Raw genomic sequence first — 23,848 nt, forward strand, 5'->3', positions numbered from 1 at the left:
TTTTTCAGCCATTTGTTTCAGTGATGACATCAGGCCAGCTGCTTTTATGTGACGCCAGCTGTTGAGTTAGTTTGGAGATGGACCAGTAGGTCAGGACATCATTGACTATGACTGATGAAGACAGACAGGGCTGAATTTAGAGACGCAGCTGCTGCTGCTGCTGCTGCTGCTGGCTGAGCAATACATTATGCATGTATTTGCAGTTACATTGGATATGGCTTGTTTGGAATTACTAGCCAAACATTTTTAGCCAGTGTCTTCCCTGTATCCACGCTGGGTGGTGAGGTGCACACAGGTGAGGTGCACACAGAGAAAACAGAGACAGGCTGCAGGTCTGTCCTGCAGAAAGAATCCTAATGAAGAAATCTTCGTCTCTGGACTCACTTACACTTGACTGACACGTGAATCATGAGTGTTTCTATTTATAAACGCGGGATTAATGAAATAAAAGGTATCTTAGAAGCAGCCGAGAGGCTGCTGTGAGTGTTACCTGCTGCTGCTCGGCCATGGAGTGGATGGAGCTGAAGGAGGGATGTGTATGTGTGTGCTGGCTGGTCATGGCTGGCTCAGCGAGGGAGAAGCCCTGGGCAGTGGAGGAGGAGGAGGAGGAGTAGGAGGAGGAGGAGGAGTAGGAGGAGGAGGAGGAGGTGGGTGGACATCCTGAGCTGCTTACACCTGAGGAGAGACAGTGAGAGGATCATTAGAGACAGACTCTGACGAGCACATCTGCAGTCTACATGGAGAAGTCTGGCTTCTCCGAAAATGCAAATAAAAGAACTATATAATCAAATGCAGCTTAGATGCAGAGAACCATATATTCTGGTGGTCATCTCATCCTTGCAGAGAGTTGGGGGGGGTGGGGGGGGGTTCTCTCTTAGATTCGCTCTTTTCCGTGAGAGGGGGTGATGCTTGGACAGGTGAGTGCAGGAGGGTGGTCGCTCGCCAGCCGTGGAGCCTGTGGGGAACCTGCAGCCCCCAGTGTTGCATGGATGCCCTTCTCTTCCCCACAAGGAGAGAGCTCTGCAGTTCTCTGGGCAGAGTCACAGAGCACGAGCAGAGCGGGGGGGGCTGCTTCAGTCACATGCCTCCTTTTCAAAAGTTAGGACTGGCTGCCCCATTTAGCAGGTCTTAAACACAAAAAGCCAACATTTCTATCACACTGACGGTCACGTCTGTGGGGTGGACAGATGCAGCATGGTTACCCCCCCCCCCCCCCCCCCCCCCCCCCCTCTCTCTCTATTTAACACTAATGAGCACACTGATGTAAAAGTTGAAAATAGAAAAGAATGAGCTATTCAACATTCATATTCATGTCATTTACTATGTGTATACAATTATTGGCTTAACTAACAACTGCAGTACAGCACAGACGTACTGAAAGACATCAGGCAGGGAAACTGTGGACTAATGTGTGAGCTCAACATTATCAGCTAGAGACAAGCTCATCTTTCACCGGTGGCCCTTCATTACAGGTAAACAGGTGTGAAGATGTTCAATCCTCTGTCTCCCATCAGTGCGTGGTGACTTTCTGTGCCTGAGTGGAACTGGCAGCCCTCAGGGTTGATCCCCCACCAGAGAACCAGCAGTCAGGAAAACACCTGACAGGTCACCTGCAGCAAAGCCCCTGGAGTACCCAGAGATGCAGATGCAGATGCAGATCAAGGCTGCAGCCAGACCAACACAGAAGGGATCGCTAGCTCCACAGGCTGTGTAGGACGTGTAGTCCTAAAGTCCTGGTCGTCCTCCTCATACCCTGAAGTCTGTTAACATATCCGGCAGCCTTAGGGGCCACCATACCATATCAGCCTCCACTCTGAGGTAAAGGCTGATTATTCCTAATGAGGGTCATGGGAGCGCAGGAGATAATTACAGATCTTCTTGGAAGAGCAACATGCTGGGCATCCGTTAGCATGTGGAGCGAACTATTAGCATCAGCTGCCTGCTGCAGCAGCTTTCAGACAGATGTGACATATATGGATCTAAACATGTGGTGCCATCGCCTCACAGGGTCCTAACCATCATAATAATCAATAATGGGTCATCTGCTAATAATAATAATAATAATAATAATAATAATAATAATAATAATAATAATAATAATAATATACTTTATTTAGCTCATCTGCTATTGTCTCCCCAACTCTTGAGTCATTCATTCTGGATGTCTCTGGAAGGTTGGCTTGAATAAATAATCCATCCCAGTATAGGTTGACAGCCTTCAAACTGGTTTGAACTGGCCGCATAACCCAGTCCAAATGCAATGCAACAATTGCTTCTGTGAAATTGCTGTTCTGGCCCGTTTGGAGGCCTCTAAAATAGATGAACATCAATGAGAAACATGTGGACAATCACTTAAACAGTAGGATTTTAGCGGCAGGACCTTGTTGTGTCCTCTCCTCCTGACTGAAATGTAACAATACAGAATAGAAAAAAGGCTCTGTTTGTTTGAGGCTTTGGAATAAACACCTCTTCATTAATTGTAGTCTCATTTCAATAAGGATATGCTAACAGCTGGGAAAGTAATGTTCTATTTTGGATGTTAGTTTTAGTTCTTTTGACAAGAGGAATGCTTTTCCATCACTGTGCATCAAAGAGGAGACAGGATTAAAGAATCTGAAGGAAAAGAGAAGAGTCCACTCTCTCCATTAGAGATACCTAGAGAATCAGATCAGAAAGGATTGACGAAGCATGAGAAGGGAGAGGGGAGAGGAAGGGGGGAGGCGAGGCTGGGAGGGGAGGTTGGGTTGCTAGGGGAGAGTGTGTGGAACTGCTGCTGTGGAGAGCAGAGCCTGCTATTGGAAGGCATTTGCTAAGTAGAAGAGAGGCAGGAGAGGAGAGAGGAGTAGCTAATGAGTATTGTGGGCTGGCTGCTGAGACAGCACTGGGTTTATTTATAGAGCGCCAGCCAGCCAGTCCTTAGATACCGATAGCAAATCAGCGGACGGAGAAAGTGGGTGCCTCGACCAATGGCAGCGTGAGAAGGGGGATGCCAGATTGAGGAAGATCTGCGAGCATCTCTCAGGCTCTTAAAGAGACTGTGCTGATTTCTCAGCACTAGGCAGACGTTCATATCTCATATCTGTCCGTCCTCACGGCTCCATGACGCTCCAGCACACGGGCTGCCTTACATTCAACACATACACGCTTTCATTTCAAATCTCCTCCTTTAAAGATCACAACACGCTGAGCCGTCACATGATCATATTAAACCGCGTAGGTGCGCCAAATGACTGTCATGACGACACAAAATCACTGTAATAAGACAAGAAAATAGAAGATGAGCAGCAGGTGACAATAATTCAAAGCCCAGTGTGATTTTTGGGCTGGACATTTCCTCATAAAGCTCATGTGATCTCAGCTAATAAATGTCAAAAACAACACACGCTATATAGTGTATTTAGTGGTAAACACAGGCACTACAAATGAAGCTAATTAGCAGTCACCATTGTACGGTGGATGCATCATAACAGTAAATATCCCTCAAACTTTAGGGGAGTTTCCACAACGTGATGATGGGATGATCATCAGCTGAAGGTGAAGCTGTAGCAGACGCTGTCTGTCTCTCCTAGTTAGTTAGTTACTATTACCATTAGTAAATGTATCATGGAAAATGAATTATATGACAGTTCATCTTCACTTTAGTCAGCTGGTACAAGCTTCTCACGCTCATTTGGTCAAACAGTGATTGTAGTAAAAGTGTGTTTGGACACTCGGGTAGCTGAATAATCAGGCTTCCTCTCACAATTACACCAAGAAGATGAAACTCCACACAGCTAAAAGACAATCTGACCGGTGCAGGTGTGGGATGTTAGCTAATGTAAGGTTGATTAAAAGTCGGGGCCAAATATTAAAGCGGGTGACCTGTAAGTGATGGCTCAGTGTTGGGTTTTTGCTGACTGGGCAGTGAGAATCAAACAGAAACCCTCTTTTTCTCTGGAGAACCTAGATGCTACCTGGCTACTAAAGGACGTCAGTGCTGCTAAATACCTGCAGGAAAAAGAAAACAGCCAGGTACAGTTACATTTATTCCATCGTATCATGATTTGCGTTGCACCAAAGTAGTTCTGCACTTCAAATACAGCCAACAAGTAGTTCTTCATACTGTCACCAGTTATGGTGGTGATGTATAGATGATGTAAAATACAAAGTCAAGGTGGGATCTTGTATCAGAAAAATCCAGACAAATATGCTGTGAATGTCAGTAGTTCAGTGAAAAAATGCAAACACCAGAAAGGACTGGTGAGTTTGTCAGCTGCTGCTACGCATGAATGTTGAGACAAGGTCTCCAGTCCTATCTGTAGCTTCTCTGCTAGTGAAGGACGCCACAAGAACACCTTAAAACTGGGACAGAGCTTCCACAGCTGACACGTGCCAGCAACACCAGCCAAAGCTCCTCTCCCATCAGATCTTATGGAAAAGTGGCACCAACAGAGTTCCCTTAAAGCTTTGTAGGAAGACTGACGGGAAGGTCTGAGGAAACTGGAATGTTCTCATCAACCATCCCCAAAAGTCCAGTCTCATCCGAAGCTGCGGCTGCACCCACCACATTCATCTCATACCTAAACATGAGGTCTTCGCTGGGAGAATTAGAAAATAAGAGCAGAATCTGCTCATAATCTGATGTATAGATGTATAGATCACCTTCCGGATTATATCGACAACAAATAAAAATGACTTTTAGGGACTCTGCCCATCTGATCAGACTCCAGCACAGGTTCTTCTCTGAATATAGTTAAATAAATGATCAACTCACCCAGGGGTCCCTCTCACACTGTCCTGCTAAGCTGTTAGCCACATTTTAAAGTGAGTGTTAACTAACTACCACCCAATAAAACTCCTGATTCCACTTCACGCATCTGAGAAAAGGCTATTTTATACAATACCTGCATATATACCTGCTAAACATGGGCAGAGAGCAGCATTATGTTGGGCAGGGGCAGATAAAGCTGAAGAGCATAGCATGTGTGTGGCTCAGAAGGTCCGTCCCAGCCAAAGTTCCAACAAACGTCAGTTATACCAGTGGAATCAATACTTATGTTAAATTATTAAAAGCATACTAACAACATTTTTGCCCTGTTCTGGTTTTTAAATAGGCCAAGGAAATCTAATGAAGTGACACAATCTGAAGTTTCATAAACGACTGTTTCATAATCCAACTGTCTGAACATATTCATGGTTGTAAAATAGGATGAAATCACACATTATTCGACCTGAACAGAGGTAAATAAGATGCTCAGTCATCTAAAACAGCACCATTTACACATGAGCACACACCACTGATTCTATGAGGCTTGTGGGCAGGTTTACTTGGGATGGATCCTGATCCTTTTCTTTGGGAACTGCTCTTGCTCTGAGCATTTATCTATATATTCTCTATCACATGACCTTGATATCACCATCATCAACATGAGGGAAAAAAAGAACTCAAGAAGTCATTGAAGAAAGACATCAAACATCACCAATAAGGAAGCTGTCCATACAATAAGAGAGATTCTGACTGGGATAAAAAGGTTCGGGGAGATTCCTGAGGAGACGTGTTTGAAACAGCAGCACTGTCATTCACAAAAGGTGCCGATGTGAGAACAGAGTTGAACAAAATAAAATATAATAAATGTATCTAATTGTAGTATAAAGATGCCCGTTAGGAGTTTTGGGCAGGTCCAGATTACCTGCTTTAATCAGGACATAAAGAAAAAGGAAATTAACAATTCCATAAAAAAGATTCCTCAGTCACTTGAACTTTTTCTCTGAAGTTCTATTAAATCCATCAGGTAGAGCAGTCATTCATTCTAACTAGCCAGAAATAAGGCTAATGAGCAGCACACTTCTCTTCAGTCTGCATTTCCAAATACAGCAGCAGGACAGTAGAGGTGGAGGGAGCTACTGGCTGGTCCACAGACACACATCTCCTTCATGTGACAACTGGATTGTGGATGACATCAGGAGAAAGTAAGGACTTGATATCTGACACGGGATGGGGGGGGTGCAATGCCATGTGTGTTTCTATTTTTACCACTAATGTAGCATGCATAGGGGGGTGCAAACCTTCATCTGTATCGTGGGTTTCTTCTCCGACTTTACTGTTGATCGACGCACTCATACCGTCATGTAGCTATCTGCTTCCAGCCAACACGCCCTGCATTCCACAGTGGGGATCAGACGGTCCACCGTGCGCTGTGCTCAACTGAAATATAGGGTCTTTGGGAAATCCCAACCAGAGTTTACTCAAAGGCTGAGAGTTCCCAAAAAAGACCTGGACAACAGTTCCTCCCTGTAGCAGCAAGACCATGAACATCCAGCAACATGTAGGACAACGTAGACATCTGATGAGAACTGTCTACAGGACCGGCGGAGCTCTAAAAAACAACACGTATGATTTCAGGGAGGATTTATTTTCCAGCAGGGAAAAAGGGAATCAACAACACATGTGCAGCGTCCCACAAAACAGCACACAGGCACGGCAAAGTCATAAAACACAGCCCACAAAGCTATGAAATGCGAACACCAACACAAATGCCACTGAATGGACGTGGTTTACTGTTGAAAGGTCACGTGTCATCTGTCATCAGGTTAAAATGGTCACCTACCAGGATAATCCTGATGACCACCCTCCCATTAGGTCATTAAAGGCACCTGAACAACGGTGTGACCTACAAGTGAGTCGATGTCTCTCCATCATCATTCCAGCTGCTAGTGTGAAAAGTGGAGGTATAAATGTGAGTCGATTTACCTGGAGGGGATCTCAACACCTGAAATCACCACCATCACGATAAGAGGTCAAAGACGGACTGGAACAATTAAGACTACCCTTGAAGGGCTCACTTCTTGGGAAGTAGTTGGATGGAAGGAGCGCTGGAGGAGGGTGTAGCATTGGGGTGGGCAGGATCTGATGAATGCAAGGAAACAGCGGTGGCCTTCAGCCTCGCCACTTTGGGGAGGGAGAACAACAGAAGTCATCCATACGTTTTCTGAGGTAGCAGCAGGGACTGCCAACATTCCCGCAGCTCAGTATGGACTCGTGACCGGCCATCAGTAGCAAGTGGTTTGTCCTAAACTGTCCGCAGAGGCTAGGCCGAGCGCAACAAAAGCCTTGTGGAATGGCCGAGTTTCCATGGTGCAGCAGGCAGGGGCTGCAAATGTGTGTGAAATCAAAAGGTCTGTGTGCCTGCAGAGAGACAGCAGCAGCAGCTGACACCTCAGTCCCCACACTGCGGGTGTGGAACGGGTCCCTGTGCACGCGATCTGACGCACAAATTAACTGATTCAGAACAGCGCCTGCGTCCAGCCAAGTGCGTAAAGCCATAGGAGAGAAAAGAACAGTGACGTCGTGTCCGATTATAAAACAGACAGCAAGAACAGAGATGGAAACAAATAACGTAAAGGTGTCGGTTCATAGTCTGAAAAGGAAGGAGAGTGTATTTACACTGAGGGATGAGCATGCTGCATCACTCTTATGAAGCATTATATACTAAATTCAGTGTTATACTTCGACTTGTACTGTCAGAGACCTTAAAGATCAGTTTAAGATATAATTAAGTTCAAAGGCAACTGATTAATTTAGCAAACAATTCAGGACTTTGGGGGCCCTCTGGTGGCTAAACGACCCTTGAGAAACCCCTCAGTTCGCTAACTGATGGACAAATCTTCCTTTTCAGAGGTATTATTCATGGACACCAACTGTAGACATAGAACAGTGGTCAACAGGAGACTTGACCTGCTTCCAACACGTCACGCCCATCATGAAATGGCCAAAATGTTTCCGTGATTACTCGTCTTTTGTTCCGTGTTCTCTCCACTATAACTGCTGCTGCATCAGTAAAAGTCACCTAAGGGAAATTGTATATGAATTAAAGTTACAAAGTATAACACTCATCAAGAGTCTATTCTTCTATGTTGACACGCTTGTTGCAGAGTTTATCTACATGCATTGTGTTTACTAGTTCCCTGTATACAAGATGTAAGCAGATATAATAACAGATATTACTATTTTATAGAAGAAAAGGCCCAGAATAAACTTCCAAAGTAATGAAAGTCCACCAATATTAATAATCAGAGAGAAAGCAAGACCAATAGCTGGAGTGATTTGGATAAGTTGCGTCTCAAAAACGCTGTTTTGACTTGAGCCGTGTTCTACGGGCAACAGGACAGGCAACCTGCTGGAGCTGGAGGTCAGGAATGAGCCAGTTCACGCTCAGAGGAGGCTGCAGCAGGAACACTTCCCAACATACCTGCTCAGGAAATTAATACTTTTGAAAGGCTTCCAAAAGGGCTCCTCTACAGGGGACATCATGCACTAATAACCGGCAGCAGGACTGCTCCCTGGACAGGTTTGCTGCCCCCCCCCCCCCACACACACACACACTCTCCCTCTCTCTCCGCATCTTAAACTGTTTGGCAAATAGTGAAGTCAATATCAACACCTGAAAATCTGACTGTGACCTCATACTGTAATGTTACAGTGATCTAATCCATACCACTGCAAAGGGAAGATGTTCTTTTAATTGGTTTGTGCATGTTACATGTATGTCTGGTTAAAGAATGCTCAAAACCACTTAGAAAACAACTGCGACGCTCTCCTGTCCGAGCGGCCAAAGCACTGAGTGTTGACGGTCAGGCCCGTAACGTGTCCTTTGCATCTTGCAGAGCTTAAACTTACACCACCAAAATTACAGTAAAATCTACTTAAGTAATTTACCAGCTTATACAAAATGACTAATAATCTCTTACTAACAGTCTCACAGTAAACCCACATTTTTACTTCTTTATCTTTAGAGGCATTTTCACAGACACAATATCCTCCCAAAGTCCTTAAACTGACCATAACCACGAGTTCACGCTTAAAACTCACACCAACCTTAACTTAAGCCCAATTCTAACCTCTAACCTTAAAACCAAGTCTTAGCCCTCAGGCACCCTTTGACATTGAGGATCAGACAGAAGGTCCTCACTCTGCCAGTGGAAAGCAAACTGTGGTCTTCAGAGTGTAGCATATTCAACAAGACACAAAATTAAGAGAAGGGTTGTGACAGGAGACACGAGCCCTTAACCATAAGCTCTTCAACTGGATCTGCCGGAGTATCAGGGCAGCAAGTGGTGACAGATTTCGAACGGTGTAATTGTGTGAGATTGTGTTTGTACTGACTCTTGTTTTTGCGCAACAGGGCAGAGGAGACCCAGGTTTCTGATTGGACCATCCTAGAAGGGGGCGCAGTCTTGTCCTCCACGGATGATGTGATCACCATGGAAATGCTGAGCAAATGTTCAATCCAGAGGAGAAGAGCTGTCAATCAAACGACTTGACAGAGGGGTGGAACTTGTAGGGGCGAGTGACTGTCCTCGTGGGGGCAGGTCACTGTCCTCGGGTGGTGTCAATCCCAGACTTCACTTGAAGCGCTTACATCCAAATCAATCAAAAGGCACTGTCTTCTCTGGCTCCTGCTTTGTTTATATTGTGCCAGTGGTTTCTAAGGCAACCAACATATTATATGGGAAACATGTCTCTTTGAGGTAAAAAAAAACAAGCAAAAAAAAAAAAAACTGAAGGACTCGTTGTGTTCTGATGTTACACAGAATATATATAATAATCTTTAGTTTTCTACATTTATATGCTTCTCTGTGTGCCTGAGGCATGGGGTGATTACAATATTTGGTTAATCAGATCAGCCTCTTGTGCTGAGTTTGGCTGTCGTTGGTGTGCTGGAGGTGTGTACCGCTCCAGAACACTAGCTCATCTAGTCAACGTAGACATTTCTCCCATTTTTCCCCCACAGTTGGCAACTCTGATTAAAGAGTTTCAACCAATGTCCATGGAGTCAAGACCTAAAGTACGAGGAGATATACTGGTAATAATTCAGCGGCGTACCTGCGATTACCTTGTTAACAAAAACGAATTGTTCTATGATTCCAAGAGTTAAGTCTGCCCAAACCAGGCTTGCCCAGCATAGTGCCCGCTGGGCCGAATGAGGTAGAGTAACAGAAAGGGTGAAAGAAAAGAAGGTGGTGGGGTGTTGGGTTTCCAGCTACCTGCTACCCCATTCCTTACACTAAAAATAGCTCCAATTACGGACACTTTCCAGGGGACTGTCAATAGCCAGGGCAGGAGGGTGAAGAATGATGCTATCACGTGGATTAATCCAGCGTCACACACAGTCCTCCAGTGACCGCCAGGGAGCCTTCAGCCAGAATTCCACTGGAATTGTGGTCCCTGGGCTCCTACTGAATAAAGTTGGCCGGCCTCCCTCAGGGCGAGGGGCCTTTAAAAGCCGACTTCACCATCGGACCCATACATGAAGACCACCACAACAGTTACATTAACAAGGTATAAAGTACGGTGGTTTCAGAAGTTAGAGGCGGGGAGACGGCGGGTCACTGCAGCTTGGCTGGAAACGTCTTTTCCTCCGGTACAAAAACTATATATATAATATCTGGGATTATTCGCCAAACACGTTGAATAGATCCGCGTATTTAAGAGGCAGGTCGAGCCGCTGGCGGACTTCTCAAAGCCGCCGTGAAGTTGAGCCCGAGCGTGAATCAATCCGAGAATAACACAATGTCACAGCTGATCGCAGCAGTTCAAAGCAGAGCCCAGCCAAGTGCATGGAGACAACAACTTTACGCTCCTGAAGTGGGCTGATGAAGGAAATCCAGCCAGTTTCCTGAGTTTGCTGACGTCTCCGCTGGCCTGGCGGGCGACGCGCCTTTTTCCGATCTTCGCTTTAATCTGAAGCGTCGCTCGGTCCCCTCAGCGTTTAAGGACAAATGTTATTCCTTCAAGATGGACACCTTCACAAAGGCCACTTCGACTCGTGTTTCTCGCCAAGTTCCCTTTCCCAGTTACCCCGTTAGTCGGAATTTGTGTTCCCCTCCCACACGGCGCCCCGACCCTGCAACGAGGACTGTACCACATCGCCGTGGTGGGGGTCGGAGCCGGTCTGTGTGCCACAGCCCCGCAGCCGTCACACAACCGGAGCGGCCGCCATCAATTAGCTCAAGCCGAGCGCTCCTCCGGCCATTAACGCGGAGGAGCCCCGCTTCCTAGCGAGACCTGTACATTTGGAACCGTTCATTAAACAGTAGACTGTTCCAAACAGACCTCTCGCTCCCTCTCATGTCCTGTCCATTTATAGTAACACCACACGTGTGGCTGTCTCCACGCGCGCGCGCGTGAGTATATATATATATATCTCTATCTATATAAATATATATATACACAAACATATGTAAATACATAGACACACACACATATATATATTTATATATCTATATAAAAGTGTTGCTACACTAGTGTGTGGTTGACCAATGACACAGTTTCCCCGCTACAGCTCTGTACTGGAGCCTGGCGCTTCCACCCTCAGCAGCTCCCTTTGCAGGCTCTGTTGCTACCCAACGCCGCGGAAGCTGCAACACTATTGGCTATAAAAAGGCCTACCAGTCGGTAGTGGTTGGATTAGTGGGAGGAGCGCTCGCTTCAGTTTCCCTGGGTCTCTTCAAAAGGAGCTGGGCAAGAATGACGCCGAAATAGTTTGAAGATGTCAGGTAGAAATGGAAAGAGGGAGGAGAGACACCCACGGAGCGGGGAAGAGAGGGGGCCAAAGGCACCCATAACCACATGGCCACTGAGTGGCTCTCCCGCTGAGAGACCAGGCCACAGCTAAAAGTTGTTACTGTTGCTATCCAAGCATTTCTGCTAAATCAGGCACACGGCTGCTGGCTGCATATCAGCATACACACAGTCATAAACCAGCTGACCACTCCTTCAGGAGAAATGCACCCTGACATGTCTGCAGCATGATTATTATTATTATTATTATTATTGTTGTTGTTGAGAACTGAACGTTTAAGATGAACACTGTGAAACAATAACCCAGTGAGTTAAACTTGCAGGACAAATCAAGAAAATAAAAACTATGAAACAAAAAGATGCCCGTAAACCAAACACGAGCAGAAAGTTGGTAGAATGCAGATGAGTGCAGACTGTCCTGCCTGGAAGCGGGGCCACGTTGTAATAATGTACCACACGTGCACATCCAAGTGTTTTTACTGTCAATGTTTCTGCAAATGCTACGTTTAAACACTCATTTTACAAAAGCGTTGAGAGAATGATTAGTAAATTCAGCCATATGACCTTCTCCTCTCTGTTTCTACACTCCAGGAGCTGTGACAAGACCCCTGGAGTCTAATGCAGCATTATCGATCAATTATCAGCCCAATTTTATGATGGATCATCATCTCTTCGCTCTGTAGTAAAAACAAAGTAAAACATAAGAGATCACTCACTGAAATGCAAACGACACTTTGCCTCATGACTGTATGCTTTTCCATTTTGCAGCAAATCTCTCCCTCTTAAGGTGTTAATGTATACGTGTGGTCTAGTTTTTCTAGTCTAGCATCTAGTGGTGGGAATACAGACTGCAGGAATTGTACACCTCTTCATCAATAGTGTTGGAGACTCTGCCAGGAAACAAAGGAGAGGATTTCCAGTCCAGAGAGTTTCTGCTAAACACTGTTAGAATTGTAGTTTTATAATGTGATAACTGATTAGTAACATTAATGAAGAGCAAAGTTGCTATTTAAGTCCGTTTGGGGATGAATTAGAAATCTGATATAGCAACAGTCCGGAGGGGGTGACAATATTTGAATAATTGACCTCTAACTGAACAAAGAAAAGATGTTTGGCACAAGCTAAATGGCATTTCTAGCAATTATTACTGAAAAAATGTTACACGCTGTAAATGAGACCTCGTTGTTTCCTGCTGCAGATTTTCTACCTCTGTTAATATGTTAATGGTGGTATTAGTGACTGATTGCTAGTCATAGATTTCACTTTTGCTCTTGTACTAAGTAACATTTAGCTGTATTAACAACCAGACAGTGGTGATTACAAAGGCAGCGCAAGGAGGCAGGCAGACTGAGAGACTCGCATGCCTTGCAGCAAAATTCCACCCGGCAACTACACAGCGTACCATGGCAACAGCTCTGCTATTGGTCCCTGGTGCGTTTTCAAGTGACCAATAGGATGGCCAGCCATTGGTGATGCTTGTTACTAGGTAAACATGATGCAGAGGAAAGATTGGAGCCCAGAATTACCATGCTGCTACTGCAGGGTGCTTTCAGCAAGGAGTGGAGAAGCAGTTAACACTCAGAGATACCTTTCTCACTTGGTGGTGCCAAAGAGACAGGAAAACGACATAAATGATGCGTGCTATTCTATATGCATAAGAAGAGAGGAGCCTGCCGTATGATGATCGTGCTGTTGATTTGTGAAATGCTAGAACATTATTTGTTAACTTACTCTGACGTGCAGTACGTTGCTGTTGAAATGTGCTGTCCAGTGTTTACAAAATGTTAAAAAGTAACACTATGCCAATTGAAGGAGAGGCCCCAACAAGGGCTGTGCCTCCTTTACTTGCTTGTTAAGGTAACACTTCATCTGATTGTTCTTCCACGATTTGCTGAATAAAGATAATGATGACTGACGTCTGCCCGGCCAGAGCGGTACAGTTCAGTCTTGGTCGTTTTAAATCTGCTGGGTCGGTATGGGGGCAGCATTAAAAATAATGTTATCATCCCGATCATTAAGACCGAACAGCAGGGGAAAAGTCTTGGAACAATAACGTCCTCGTACCAAACCAGACACGTGGCGTATGTTTCTGGTAAATTATATGGACCATTGTCTGGAAAATACATCAATGTCACCATAAGAAACTATTTCCCACATAACTGCTGCCGGGATAGATGCAGTTATGTTTAGTGAGAATTCATTAATAGGTTAAAACAGCAACATGATGAATTCAGTGTTGTGTTAGGAGGAAATCGTGCACAACTTTGTGTCAACTGAAGGACAATGCCAAAATATGGACATAGGCAACATTGTGACAATATTTAAGAAACTAATCATTTAAAGAGTTACCAAAGGTAACACAGCCTACTGTTTAATGCACAAACACTAGTTTACAGATCTCACATTTCCACAATGCTGTGACATGGAAAAGTGGCAGGAAATAAGATCTACCCTGTTAAAACATTGGCTATGGTCGTGCGGGCTGTCTACTGGGAGGCAACTTTTAAACTACGCCCTTTTAAAATCTCTGCATCTGTTTCGTTCTAGCCTGAGTGGGAATGAGGCGCCCCAGCTGTTGACTAACTCTTAAACTAACCTCAACCTCAAGGTTAGTTTCACGTAAATCAACAAAACATTACGAAGGCTGAGCGCGAGGAGCAGGGCATTAGCAAACCAGACGAGGGGACGGCACCAATCACGGACCCCTTTGGATCACCTCGGCTCCGCACCCTGGTTCTATATGATGTCCTGGATGAACAGCGCAGAGGTTGGAAAGGTTAAAAAGCTAAAAAACACGCAAAATGTTACTTCAGTGTTTAGCGTGCAAGCACAAAGGTAACACAGACATTAATGGTATATATTACAGTGAGAACAGTTCAGTATCCAAAATAATAATAATAAATGGTAGCAACAGCACGGATGTGTGAAAACCTTAAATGTGACATCTTTTATATAGACCACAGACCAATATTCATACAGGATAACCATTAGATGACATTGGCATTTCTAAAAATAATTCAGGTCCCCAGGTAACAGGTACCCCGTGCAAATGAGGCTCGAGTTTGGCTTTTATGGCCGTCCATTCTGCAGAAATGAAGAAATACCAGTACCCCAGATGTCAGACTAGCATAATCCGATTGGTTGGTTCTGATCTATCTTATTTCTAAACCTCTGCCTGGCTGTGTAACATCATGCGCCGGTGGGAATAAATGTTTCAGGTCTTTTGAAGATACCATAGGCCAAATCAAGGTTTTACTCTAAGATGTAACAAATGAAATCATAGATGCTTTTACAGACGTATTCTGATAAAAGTCCACTTGATAAAAAGGCTCCGGAGTAGGGGAGTACATTAAATTTGTTAGGTTGTAAAAAGTGAACTTTAATGAGTGTATTTAAGGGGGATCCACCATAAGTTATCTTTTATTCAGTGTGAGTGAGTCTGACTCATTTCTTCATTTATTATCTATCAGTGCTCACTGAATCTGAATTAGTCTGAATACGGACAAAATAAAAACGAACCTGACAGAAAACTGAAATTAGGTTATCCAGCAACAGCGTTTAATAAATAATCAGACTAATATGCTACATTCCATACGTCTAAACTGTCATCACTGCTTAGTAAAATGCTTCAAGTTCAACGCTTGGTGTTGCGCATGAGTATATACAGCTTTAGTCCAGCGATAGTCAACAATAACACACACAGGCAAAGGGCAGTGCACATACGCACACACACACACACACACACAGAGCATACATAGACAGGCACTGTTGCCAGGCAAGACACAGTCACATTCAGTGAAACCCAGAAATAGTAAGTCCCAGTAAGGACAGGTGGAGGGGACATATGCAACTGCCCCCTTCCAAATTAACAGCACACATATAGAGAGCAAGACGGAGGGAGCGGGGCAAAGCAAGAGAAAGAGCTACATCCAATAAGAGGCAAAAGTGGCATTTAAATTAGCTACACACATCTTATCCACTGAGAAAGATATCTGATTTCACTGCAACTGTCTCCGTTCTCCGCTTGAAATCAATGTTGATGCTCTTGTTCTCAAATCAAACAACTAGACAAAAAAGTAATTTAAGATCAGCTAACCAGCTGATTCTGGCGCTTCAGTTCCCATCCCAGACTTCAGAGAGTGGTCTTCTTACTTCATTTATACAGGATAGATAGCCATGTTTACCTTCTCTCTCGCTGGGATCTCTGACTTCATCTTAGTGTCAAGTGTTTGCATCAGTTTACAGCAGAATAACCAAAAAAAACCGAGAAAAATAAATATGGTACATAAAACACCCAAGTCACTAATAAAGTATAAAAATCTAAGACTGGGATACAGAAGTGAAAACACTGTGCAAAGAATCCTGTAGGCTAATCTGTTGAAGTGTCCTGAGGTTCTGTGAGTGAGTGAGTGAGTGAGTGAGTGAGTGAGTGAGTGAGGTTCTCGACCCAGCACTGAGGAACCAGCCTTTATACAAATCAGCATCCTAGCAATGGTGAAGGCCCAGCTTAAGGGATGGTGAGAGGGTGGGTTTATATGCACAGTTACGCTAGTAACCAACTGCATTTGTGACCAAAACTTCTGCTTCTAGGGTTCATGTTTGACAGTGTATGTTTCTACACGGCACAATAACAGGAAGCTTATGGTGAATCTGTCCTGGATGATTGTAGTTGTAGTTCATCAGCAGTTAAAGAAAATATAAAGGACGCTGAAGCGCTGGGAAACTATAAATGAGACAAAGATGACGCTCAGAGGTGTCTGCACAGAACCAGGACAAAAGCTGTGGTCCAACAGCTGACTGAGCCTCTGCCGTATCAGGTCAGGTTCAGACACATCCTTCAGTACCTCTACAACTGGCATATACTGTACTGTGCACATATAAGATCAGTTCCCGTTTCCAGCCATTTTGTTCCTCTTTTGTCACCTTTGTCTTGACGGATTGTAAATGCAGGTTTTGGTGCTTTTTCAGTTTGCTTCAGCTGATGTGTTTGTGTTTTTACTAATGTAAAAAAAAAATCAGTATGGACAGTATGAGATCTTTGGGTTGCACCTGCAGAAAAAGCGGTGACGTGGAAAAATGTATCACCTTGGAACATGTTGAGCCTGTGCAGTGGAGGGCCTGTCCAACAATTATTTAGTAAATGTTAATGAACTATGAAAATTAGGGTTTGGGGGGACTCCTGGTGCTGTTTTGCCCAACTCCAGTAAACTAACAGGAACACTTTTTTTTAAATGCAAAGAGCGTCCCAGCCAGAATTCTTGGAAAGGCACAGAATGTTCATGTCTCATCACTCAAGCCATATCTTCAACCGTGCACGGTGGCCTTCATTTGGGACCTCAAAACACCTACAGCAATAGCTCAGAATTTATTGAGTTATAAGATTTATTTCCAAACTTTACCAGCTCTCTGTCTGAGGTGCTGGGAAAGGTGACACTTTATTATGGACAGAAACATCTCGAGAGATTATTAGACCAGTATGCAAACATCCATCATCAGTTCTATGGAATGGAACCATCTTCACAAAGGCTTCAGACACAGAGAACCAAATTAAAGCATTCAACTTTAGCCTCTTTACTAACAACTTGATGCAACAAATTGATAAGAGTTGTAGAGGTGAGAGCTGCTAACGTCAACCATTAAAAACACTGTCACTGATGACTGCATATGCTAGCTCAACTATGCTAAAAACCTGGTGACTGGCCTCTGATTAATGCAGGTTTACGTTTTGACACATGAGGTCATACAATATCTTTTATAAATTCAAAGGAACCGGTCGTTCAACTGGGCTCTGACCAGCACTGGTGGTTTCTTCTGACAGGATCTTCTCCCAATGCCTACATGGAATCAAAGTCATGCACACTGTTTTCTTTGGACATTCTAAATTCCACTAGAGGTGAGTGTGTTAGTGGTCAGTCCTGCGATGGACTGGTGACCTTCCATGGTGATAGTTTCCTGTCACTGGGTGACCACTGGGACAGGCTCCAGTACCCTACACCACCAAAATAAGGACAAAGCAGCAGTTAAGAGAAGACACAACATAAGTATGTTCTGTATTCACTCTATGAACCTAATTAATTAGGGTTTTTTTTTAAATTCACAGCAGAAATTGTTAGATGTGACGCAACCACTGTCTTCAAGGGCAGTCACACCATTTACACCATCATACCAGATGTTTTGTTTTAAACCAGTTGTACGGCTGGTTTGAGAAGTTATACTCTCTTGCATCCTGTAAATCTGACATACTGGTAGTATGGAGCACGTAGGAGCACGTAGTATATCCACATGCACGTCAAATAACCAGCCTAAACGGTAGCATAATCAGTCACTTCACAACAGGAGCACTAAAAACATCCAACTAAAAACAAAAACAGGACAAATGCCATATTTGTACAGCACCTCTGGTTATATTATGTTGTAAAGACAAATAGGATCATTATGCTCATCTGAATATTTACATCTTAAATACACATTAGATGGAATCAACTCAACTGTGCAGCAGCCTAATACCATAATCTTGATGTCAGGATAGTCAGAAGCTTGTTTGATTCAGTGGTACAGGAGCCTCTTTTATGCATTTCACTGCTTCCCTCTGCTGAATGAGGCCCTGCTCTGAGGATTCTACCCAGGGTGTGGCTTCTCCACGCTTCACACACTCATCCAGACAGAGGGAGCAGACAGAAATCAGCCTTATTAAGGAACTGATAACAAATAAACTAGAGACCACAATACCAGACCACACAATGTCACTAAATGTCTCTCTCTCTCTCTCACACACACACACACACACACACACACACACACAGAGTAATATGTGAGTTTCAACTCTTTCCTCATTTGCACTACCATCATCTATTACAGCTTGTGACATGTTCCTCTGCTACCTGCCCCAAATACACAGCTACTCTGCCAGCACTCTCAAGACAAGTCATCTCAAACCCGCAGCTTCCTGCAGGTGAACACACTAATGGAGGACTGGACCGAACCATTTCGATCCTGTTGATCACACACATACAGTCGAACTGTGGCGCAAGCAAAGCTGGCAGAAGAGTTTCTTCATGAGTGGACGGATACTGTATATAATTAACAGTGTAATATACTGTACATCATTCAAACTAAAGTTTATTACACAAGTTACACAGGGTGGTAGCATTTCATTGCAAACTAACAGTTGAAAAATAAAGTGCAACTTTCTTCATTCAATAAAAGTCAACCTGCAGAAGCCATGTTAATAAGCTAAATAGATTCTTAATGCTTTTATTAGAATTAACAAGGTAAGCATCCATCCTGTCTTCACATGGTAAAACTACAGCACAATAATTTCCCCTAAAGATGGACAATAAACAAATGCCCACAAACCTCAATGAACTCCACAAAAATGATTAACACCTTGATTAACGTTTCCACGCATGTGCAGTTTGTCTCAGCAGCATAAACCTGAAATAAACTGTGACATACATCATAGTTCCTAATTGGCAGTACCATATTGTTTGACTGAGAATTCCCATACATTCCCAGTATTCCATGTTAACATGCTACAGGAGTGCAATAAGGTCAGTGGTCGTCTAAACGCTCACTTCCAGCCTCTCCAGATCCAAACGGACCTACTGAGTTCAACCCAATCCCTCTTGGCAACGATGAGTTAACCTGAACAACTGCCTTGCTGCCATTTAGAGAAGCCGTTCAAAAAGATGAAATATCTCACACAATAGAGGTTAACAGCAAAACGTTGCTGTGAACAAATATGACAAATATGAAGTTCTGTCAGCAGATGTTAATGCCCTGTCGGCTGGAGTCCTATATATACGGTTCATTTGGTAACACTGGCCCTGTCTTGGCCCCTGTGTGTTTGTGGTCATGGGGTGCTGGCCCCGAACTATTTTAAATAAATACTTAGCCACAGTGTATCAATAAGTTGTCTATAAATTCTTAAGACCCTTTTCATTCATACAAACAGTGATTTCAGGATTTTTGGTCTGCCTTCTGTTAATAGAGACACAAAGGCAGGAGGCCTCTGGGCCATGACCCCTCTCTGAGCAGACACCTACCTTGGTTAGGGTCATTAATCACACATTACACATTAAAGACACATTACTTAACTTCACTGTAGTAATTCCACTGTAGACCATTTGCTATTAGTAAATAAACTAATTATTTCAGAGTTCAGACTCTTGTTGACCCAGGGTTTTTTCCCCACCACTGTTTGTCCTGGAGGAATATTAGGATTCTCTTATGCTAAGAACAATTGATATTAACAGTATATTCTAACCTGGCATTCCAATGTTGTTTCATTGATTGATCAGTCCCAAACTGACTGGGAAGCTGGCATCAAAGTGTCAAAATAGGTTATGGGATAGCATTGATATCATAAATAAGAAAAGGTTCATTCTTCCTCCTACTGTTGATGAGAACGGGGCTATAATGTCACCTTAATTTGGTTTGGTTATTTTGGTAGTATGTCAGTTGTTCAAGAGAGGAAGGACACAAACAGCCTGGATATAAGGGGGGAAGGAGACACAAAGACAGGTTCATGAGGGGAGGAAGGACACAAACAGACAGGATATAAGGGGGGAGGAGACACAAAGACAGAATGTGAGGGAAGGAAGAAGAGAGACAGACAGGATGAGGGGAGGAAGGAGACAGACAGGCAGATAGGATGTGAAGGAAGGAAGGAGACAGACAGACAGGATGAGGGGAGGAAGGAGACAGACAGGCAGATAGGATGTGAAGGAAGGAAGGAGACAGACAGGCAGATAGGATATGAGGGGAGGAAGGAGACAGACAGACAGGATGTGAGGTAAGGAAGGAGACAGACAGACAGACAGGATGAGGGAAGGAAGGAGACAGACAGGCAAATAGGATGTAAAGGAAGGAAGGAGACAGACAGACAGGATGAGGGGAGGAAGGAGACAGACAGGCAGATAGGATATGAGGGGAGGAAGGAGACAGACAGACAGACAGACAGACAGACAGACAGACAGACAGACAGACAGACAGACAGACAGGCAGGCAGGCAGGCAGGCAGAATGAATGAATGAATGAATGAAATTATATGTATACCAATAATGTATTTCCATGATCTCTGCCTATTCTCTCCTCTCCCTCTACCCCCCCCCCCCCCCCCATCAGCAGGAGGGCCCCCGTACATGAGCCTGGTCCTGCTCAAGGTTTCTTCCTGTTAAAGGGGAGCTTTTCCTGCCACTGCTGCTTGTTGGGGGTCAGGCCCTGGGATTCTGGAAAGGGCCTAGAAACAATTATGATTGTAACAGATGCTATAACATTGATTGATTGATTGATTGATTGATTGATTGATTGATTGAGCCAGTTAAATGGTGTTGGTGTAGAGAATAACACCTTCTGACTGTCCTAAACAGCATTTGCTGTTGGATGCTGGCCAACAGGTTGGTGTGGAGACATCTACGCTTCTCTGGAAAGCCCCGCAGACATCTACGATAGGGTCGACCCGACACATGTAGAGTAGCTAAACATGACTAAAAGTCCTCGATATTTGAATTCTTTGAGTATAGTGCACAGCAAATAAAAATACCGCCCGTCCAATTACATTTCCAATATTCTGTTTGCTGAAATGAGAGAAAAGTTAAAATGCAACTTCATCACTTGACAAAAACAGTGTTTTTATGATTAGAAATAAACACGGCAAGACTGCACATTGTAAACACTCCCATTCGTGTCCAAAACCTTCAGTTTTCATACACGACATGTTTTCCACAGTGCATCTGTGGAACATCGATTCAATATACAGGCTCTTCATCAGGATACGGTGTGCCTGCTTGGAAAACAGACATTAGCTGTCAAAGTGTGACATTAAGCATTAAACCTCTGAAAGTACGAGTGTTTGGATCTACCATCACTGGTCAAACATTCCCACCACACCCAATACAATAGCAAAAGCTCTTTTGTTCATACATGTAGTTTTAATCACAACCATGAAATCATTATTTTTTAACTTGAATTCCTCTAACTGTGACTGTATTAGATTAGCATGGGTTAGGAGTGAGAAGACAATGTTTTAATGTTTATCTAAATATTATAAGCTAAGTATTTGGAATTCTGTTCTGAAAATGCAATTGAAAGCAAATAGAGCTCTATAAAGACAGTTTATAGGCACGTAAACTATACAAACTCCTATATCCCATCTAATCATGGTGTAATGATATTAGGCCTAAAGCAAAGGTAAGTCCTACTGGTCTTGGTTTTGGTTTTTGACCACATAAAACCATCTGCAAAACCTGTGTGGCAATGGGCGAACTCTGCATGTTCCACCGTGAGTGTTGATTGAAGGGCAGCGCTGATACCAACATTGTCCAGCAGGTGGCGTCAGCAAGCCCCAATCAATGCAGCAAAGGCATTCTGATGTTTGCCTGCATCCCTCACTTTCATGTCGCCTGCTTTAACACAAACTTCCTTCTTTATCATCCTCCTCATGTCCTCGGCTGCGAGTCTGAAAAGAAAACTGCCATGCAAGTATCTCTCCCCGCTATATCTGCATCTCTACATGGCGAGTTCTCGATCTTGTCTCCTGCCCCTCCACGTTAGAAGGTGCACCGCAGACGAAACTCAGTCTTTAAATGAAGCCACGTCTTGGGGCTTGGATGCCATGGAGCCCTGTGCTCTGTTTCTTTGAAATTGCCGCAATGCTGTGTGTGTGTGTGTGTGTGTGTGTGTGTGTGTGTGCGCATATATATATATATATATATATAGGCCCATGCATGCACAGACTTGTCATGCACAGACTTGTCTGTAAAAATGCGTCTTTTAGAACCAAACATATAGGGGGATTGCGGCTGCCAGGTCAGGATTCTTCAGCAGCACCGAGGAAGCCGGTACCCGTGCGTGTCCCTGTGCTCTAGGGCAGGGTAAAGGCCGGGGATGACGCCGAGGTAATGGCTGATGTTAAGATCGTGCAGGGCTGCGGGACCAGTGTGTTCATGCTTCTGCCATGGTGTCACCTACAGGTGCACGGAGAAAGGCTGCAGCCGATGTGGACCATACAGCAACACGCCCATTCATCCTCCGGGCTCGTCCGCCGGCACGCTTCCACATTTCTGTCGCTGTGGCGCGACAACGTCCAGGTCACAGTGCCTTTGCAGATGAGCTCGGGTGGACGGCGACACGTCGATCACCCTATGGTTCCTCCTACAGTATGTGTATGTGCAGATGCAGCCTGAGCCATACATGGCAGCTATACTTCAGGACGGTGCTGCCGCGATGACGGGCAACACCGGGACCCGGTAACGAGCCTCTCAGACGATGGTCATGCAACTGTCGAGCTATTGTCAGTGTGGATATCGCCCAGATTAACCTATATGTCGCATCCGTTAAGAAACCGCTTAGAATAATTGACGAGAGGCCGGTTTGGTGCGCGAAGGGGCAACGCCGCGTTCTGGGGGTGCATCAGCACGCACGATCCCAGGACTGGCATTTAAATTCAGTCCCGACCACCGTTGCTCTGCCTTCATACATGACCAGCACAATGTGGACCGACCGAGCCTTACCTCAGGCGGTGCGTCGAACCGAGTTCCCCGCAGCAGCCATGTTCGGAACCTTCTCCCTACGTCCACAGGAACCGAGCCCCCTCCCCTGGGTATATCTTCCTTCTCCTACAGCCAAAAAAAAATCCAAGTATGTAGTAGGACCGTTGGGCGATAAAATTCCGACGAGATTAGTCTCCAGTCAATATGTTATTTCCTCCGAAGGTGAGAGCAGGACGGGGGCTGCCAGGGGAGGACGGCTAACCTACGGGTAGGTGGGCAGCCCGCCGCTCCGACCACCTCTTCGGCGCCTTTCTTCTCTCCACCAAGCGCTGTCTTAGTTCTGATTATATATCTGGCACACAGAAGACCATCTTGGCACAGGTGATTCCCAATATTCCCCTCGGACTGAAAATTTAAAGGCTAGACGCTAATCGCTGGTTAGCCATTTGCTAACGGCTCGCTGTCTAATAAAATGCCATCGAGATTTGGATGAAGACCGTCCAAACGCAGGCTGCTGTGCGGGGAAGACCGCTGACTGGGCTGCTGGACATGGCAGGCAGACAGGCAGAAAAACGACTTGTATTTGTACAGGCACTGGCAGGGCTCGGAATGCCGGCCATTCCCAGTGATGGTTATATCGGTAAAATGAGAGGGGGATGCATCCCGGGCGCGCTCCCGACTCCAGGCGAGTCAGGCGCGTTCCAGAGAAAATTCCCACAAAATGGCTGCCAAAAACGGCGCGAGCGCCGCTTAATCTCAAACTTAAACTAAAACCTCCCCGCTTGTCATGGAATAA

General features: G+C 44.7%; 1 protein-coding gene across 2 annotated transcripts in view; it reads right to left on the reverse strand.

The window, feature by feature from the left end:
• dyrk1b (dual-specificity tyrosine-(Y)-phosphorylation regulated kinase 1B) overlaps positions 1-23,728 on the reverse strand; it is a 32,332-nt gene extending 8,604 nt beyond the window's left edge. The window contains exons 1-2 of one of the 2 annotated variants that reach the window (XM_003965733.3): positions 9,143-10,977; positions 491-675 (exon numbers count right to left, since the gene is read on the reverse strand). In XM_003965733.3, the coding sequence (XP_003965782.2) occupies positions 491-675; positions 9,143-9,242 (285 nt within the window). In that variant the 5' untranslated portion in view covers positions 9,243-10,977. Of the gene's footprint in view, positions 1-490; positions 676-9,142; positions 10,978-23,073 lie in introns of those variants that run through there. The other variant, XM_011605153.2, reaches the window with a different exon arrangement.
• Positions 23,729-23,848: the final 120 nt, after the last annotated feature.

The sequence above is a fragment of the Takifugu rubripes genome, chromosome 7, assembly GCF_901000725.2.
Source record: "Takifugu rubripes chromosome 7, fTakRub1.2, whole genome shotgun sequence".
In the NCBI taxonomy this organism is placed as follows: domain Eukaryota; kingdom Metazoa; phylum Chordata; class Actinopteri; order Tetraodontiformes; family Tetraodontidae; genus Takifugu; species Takifugu rubripes.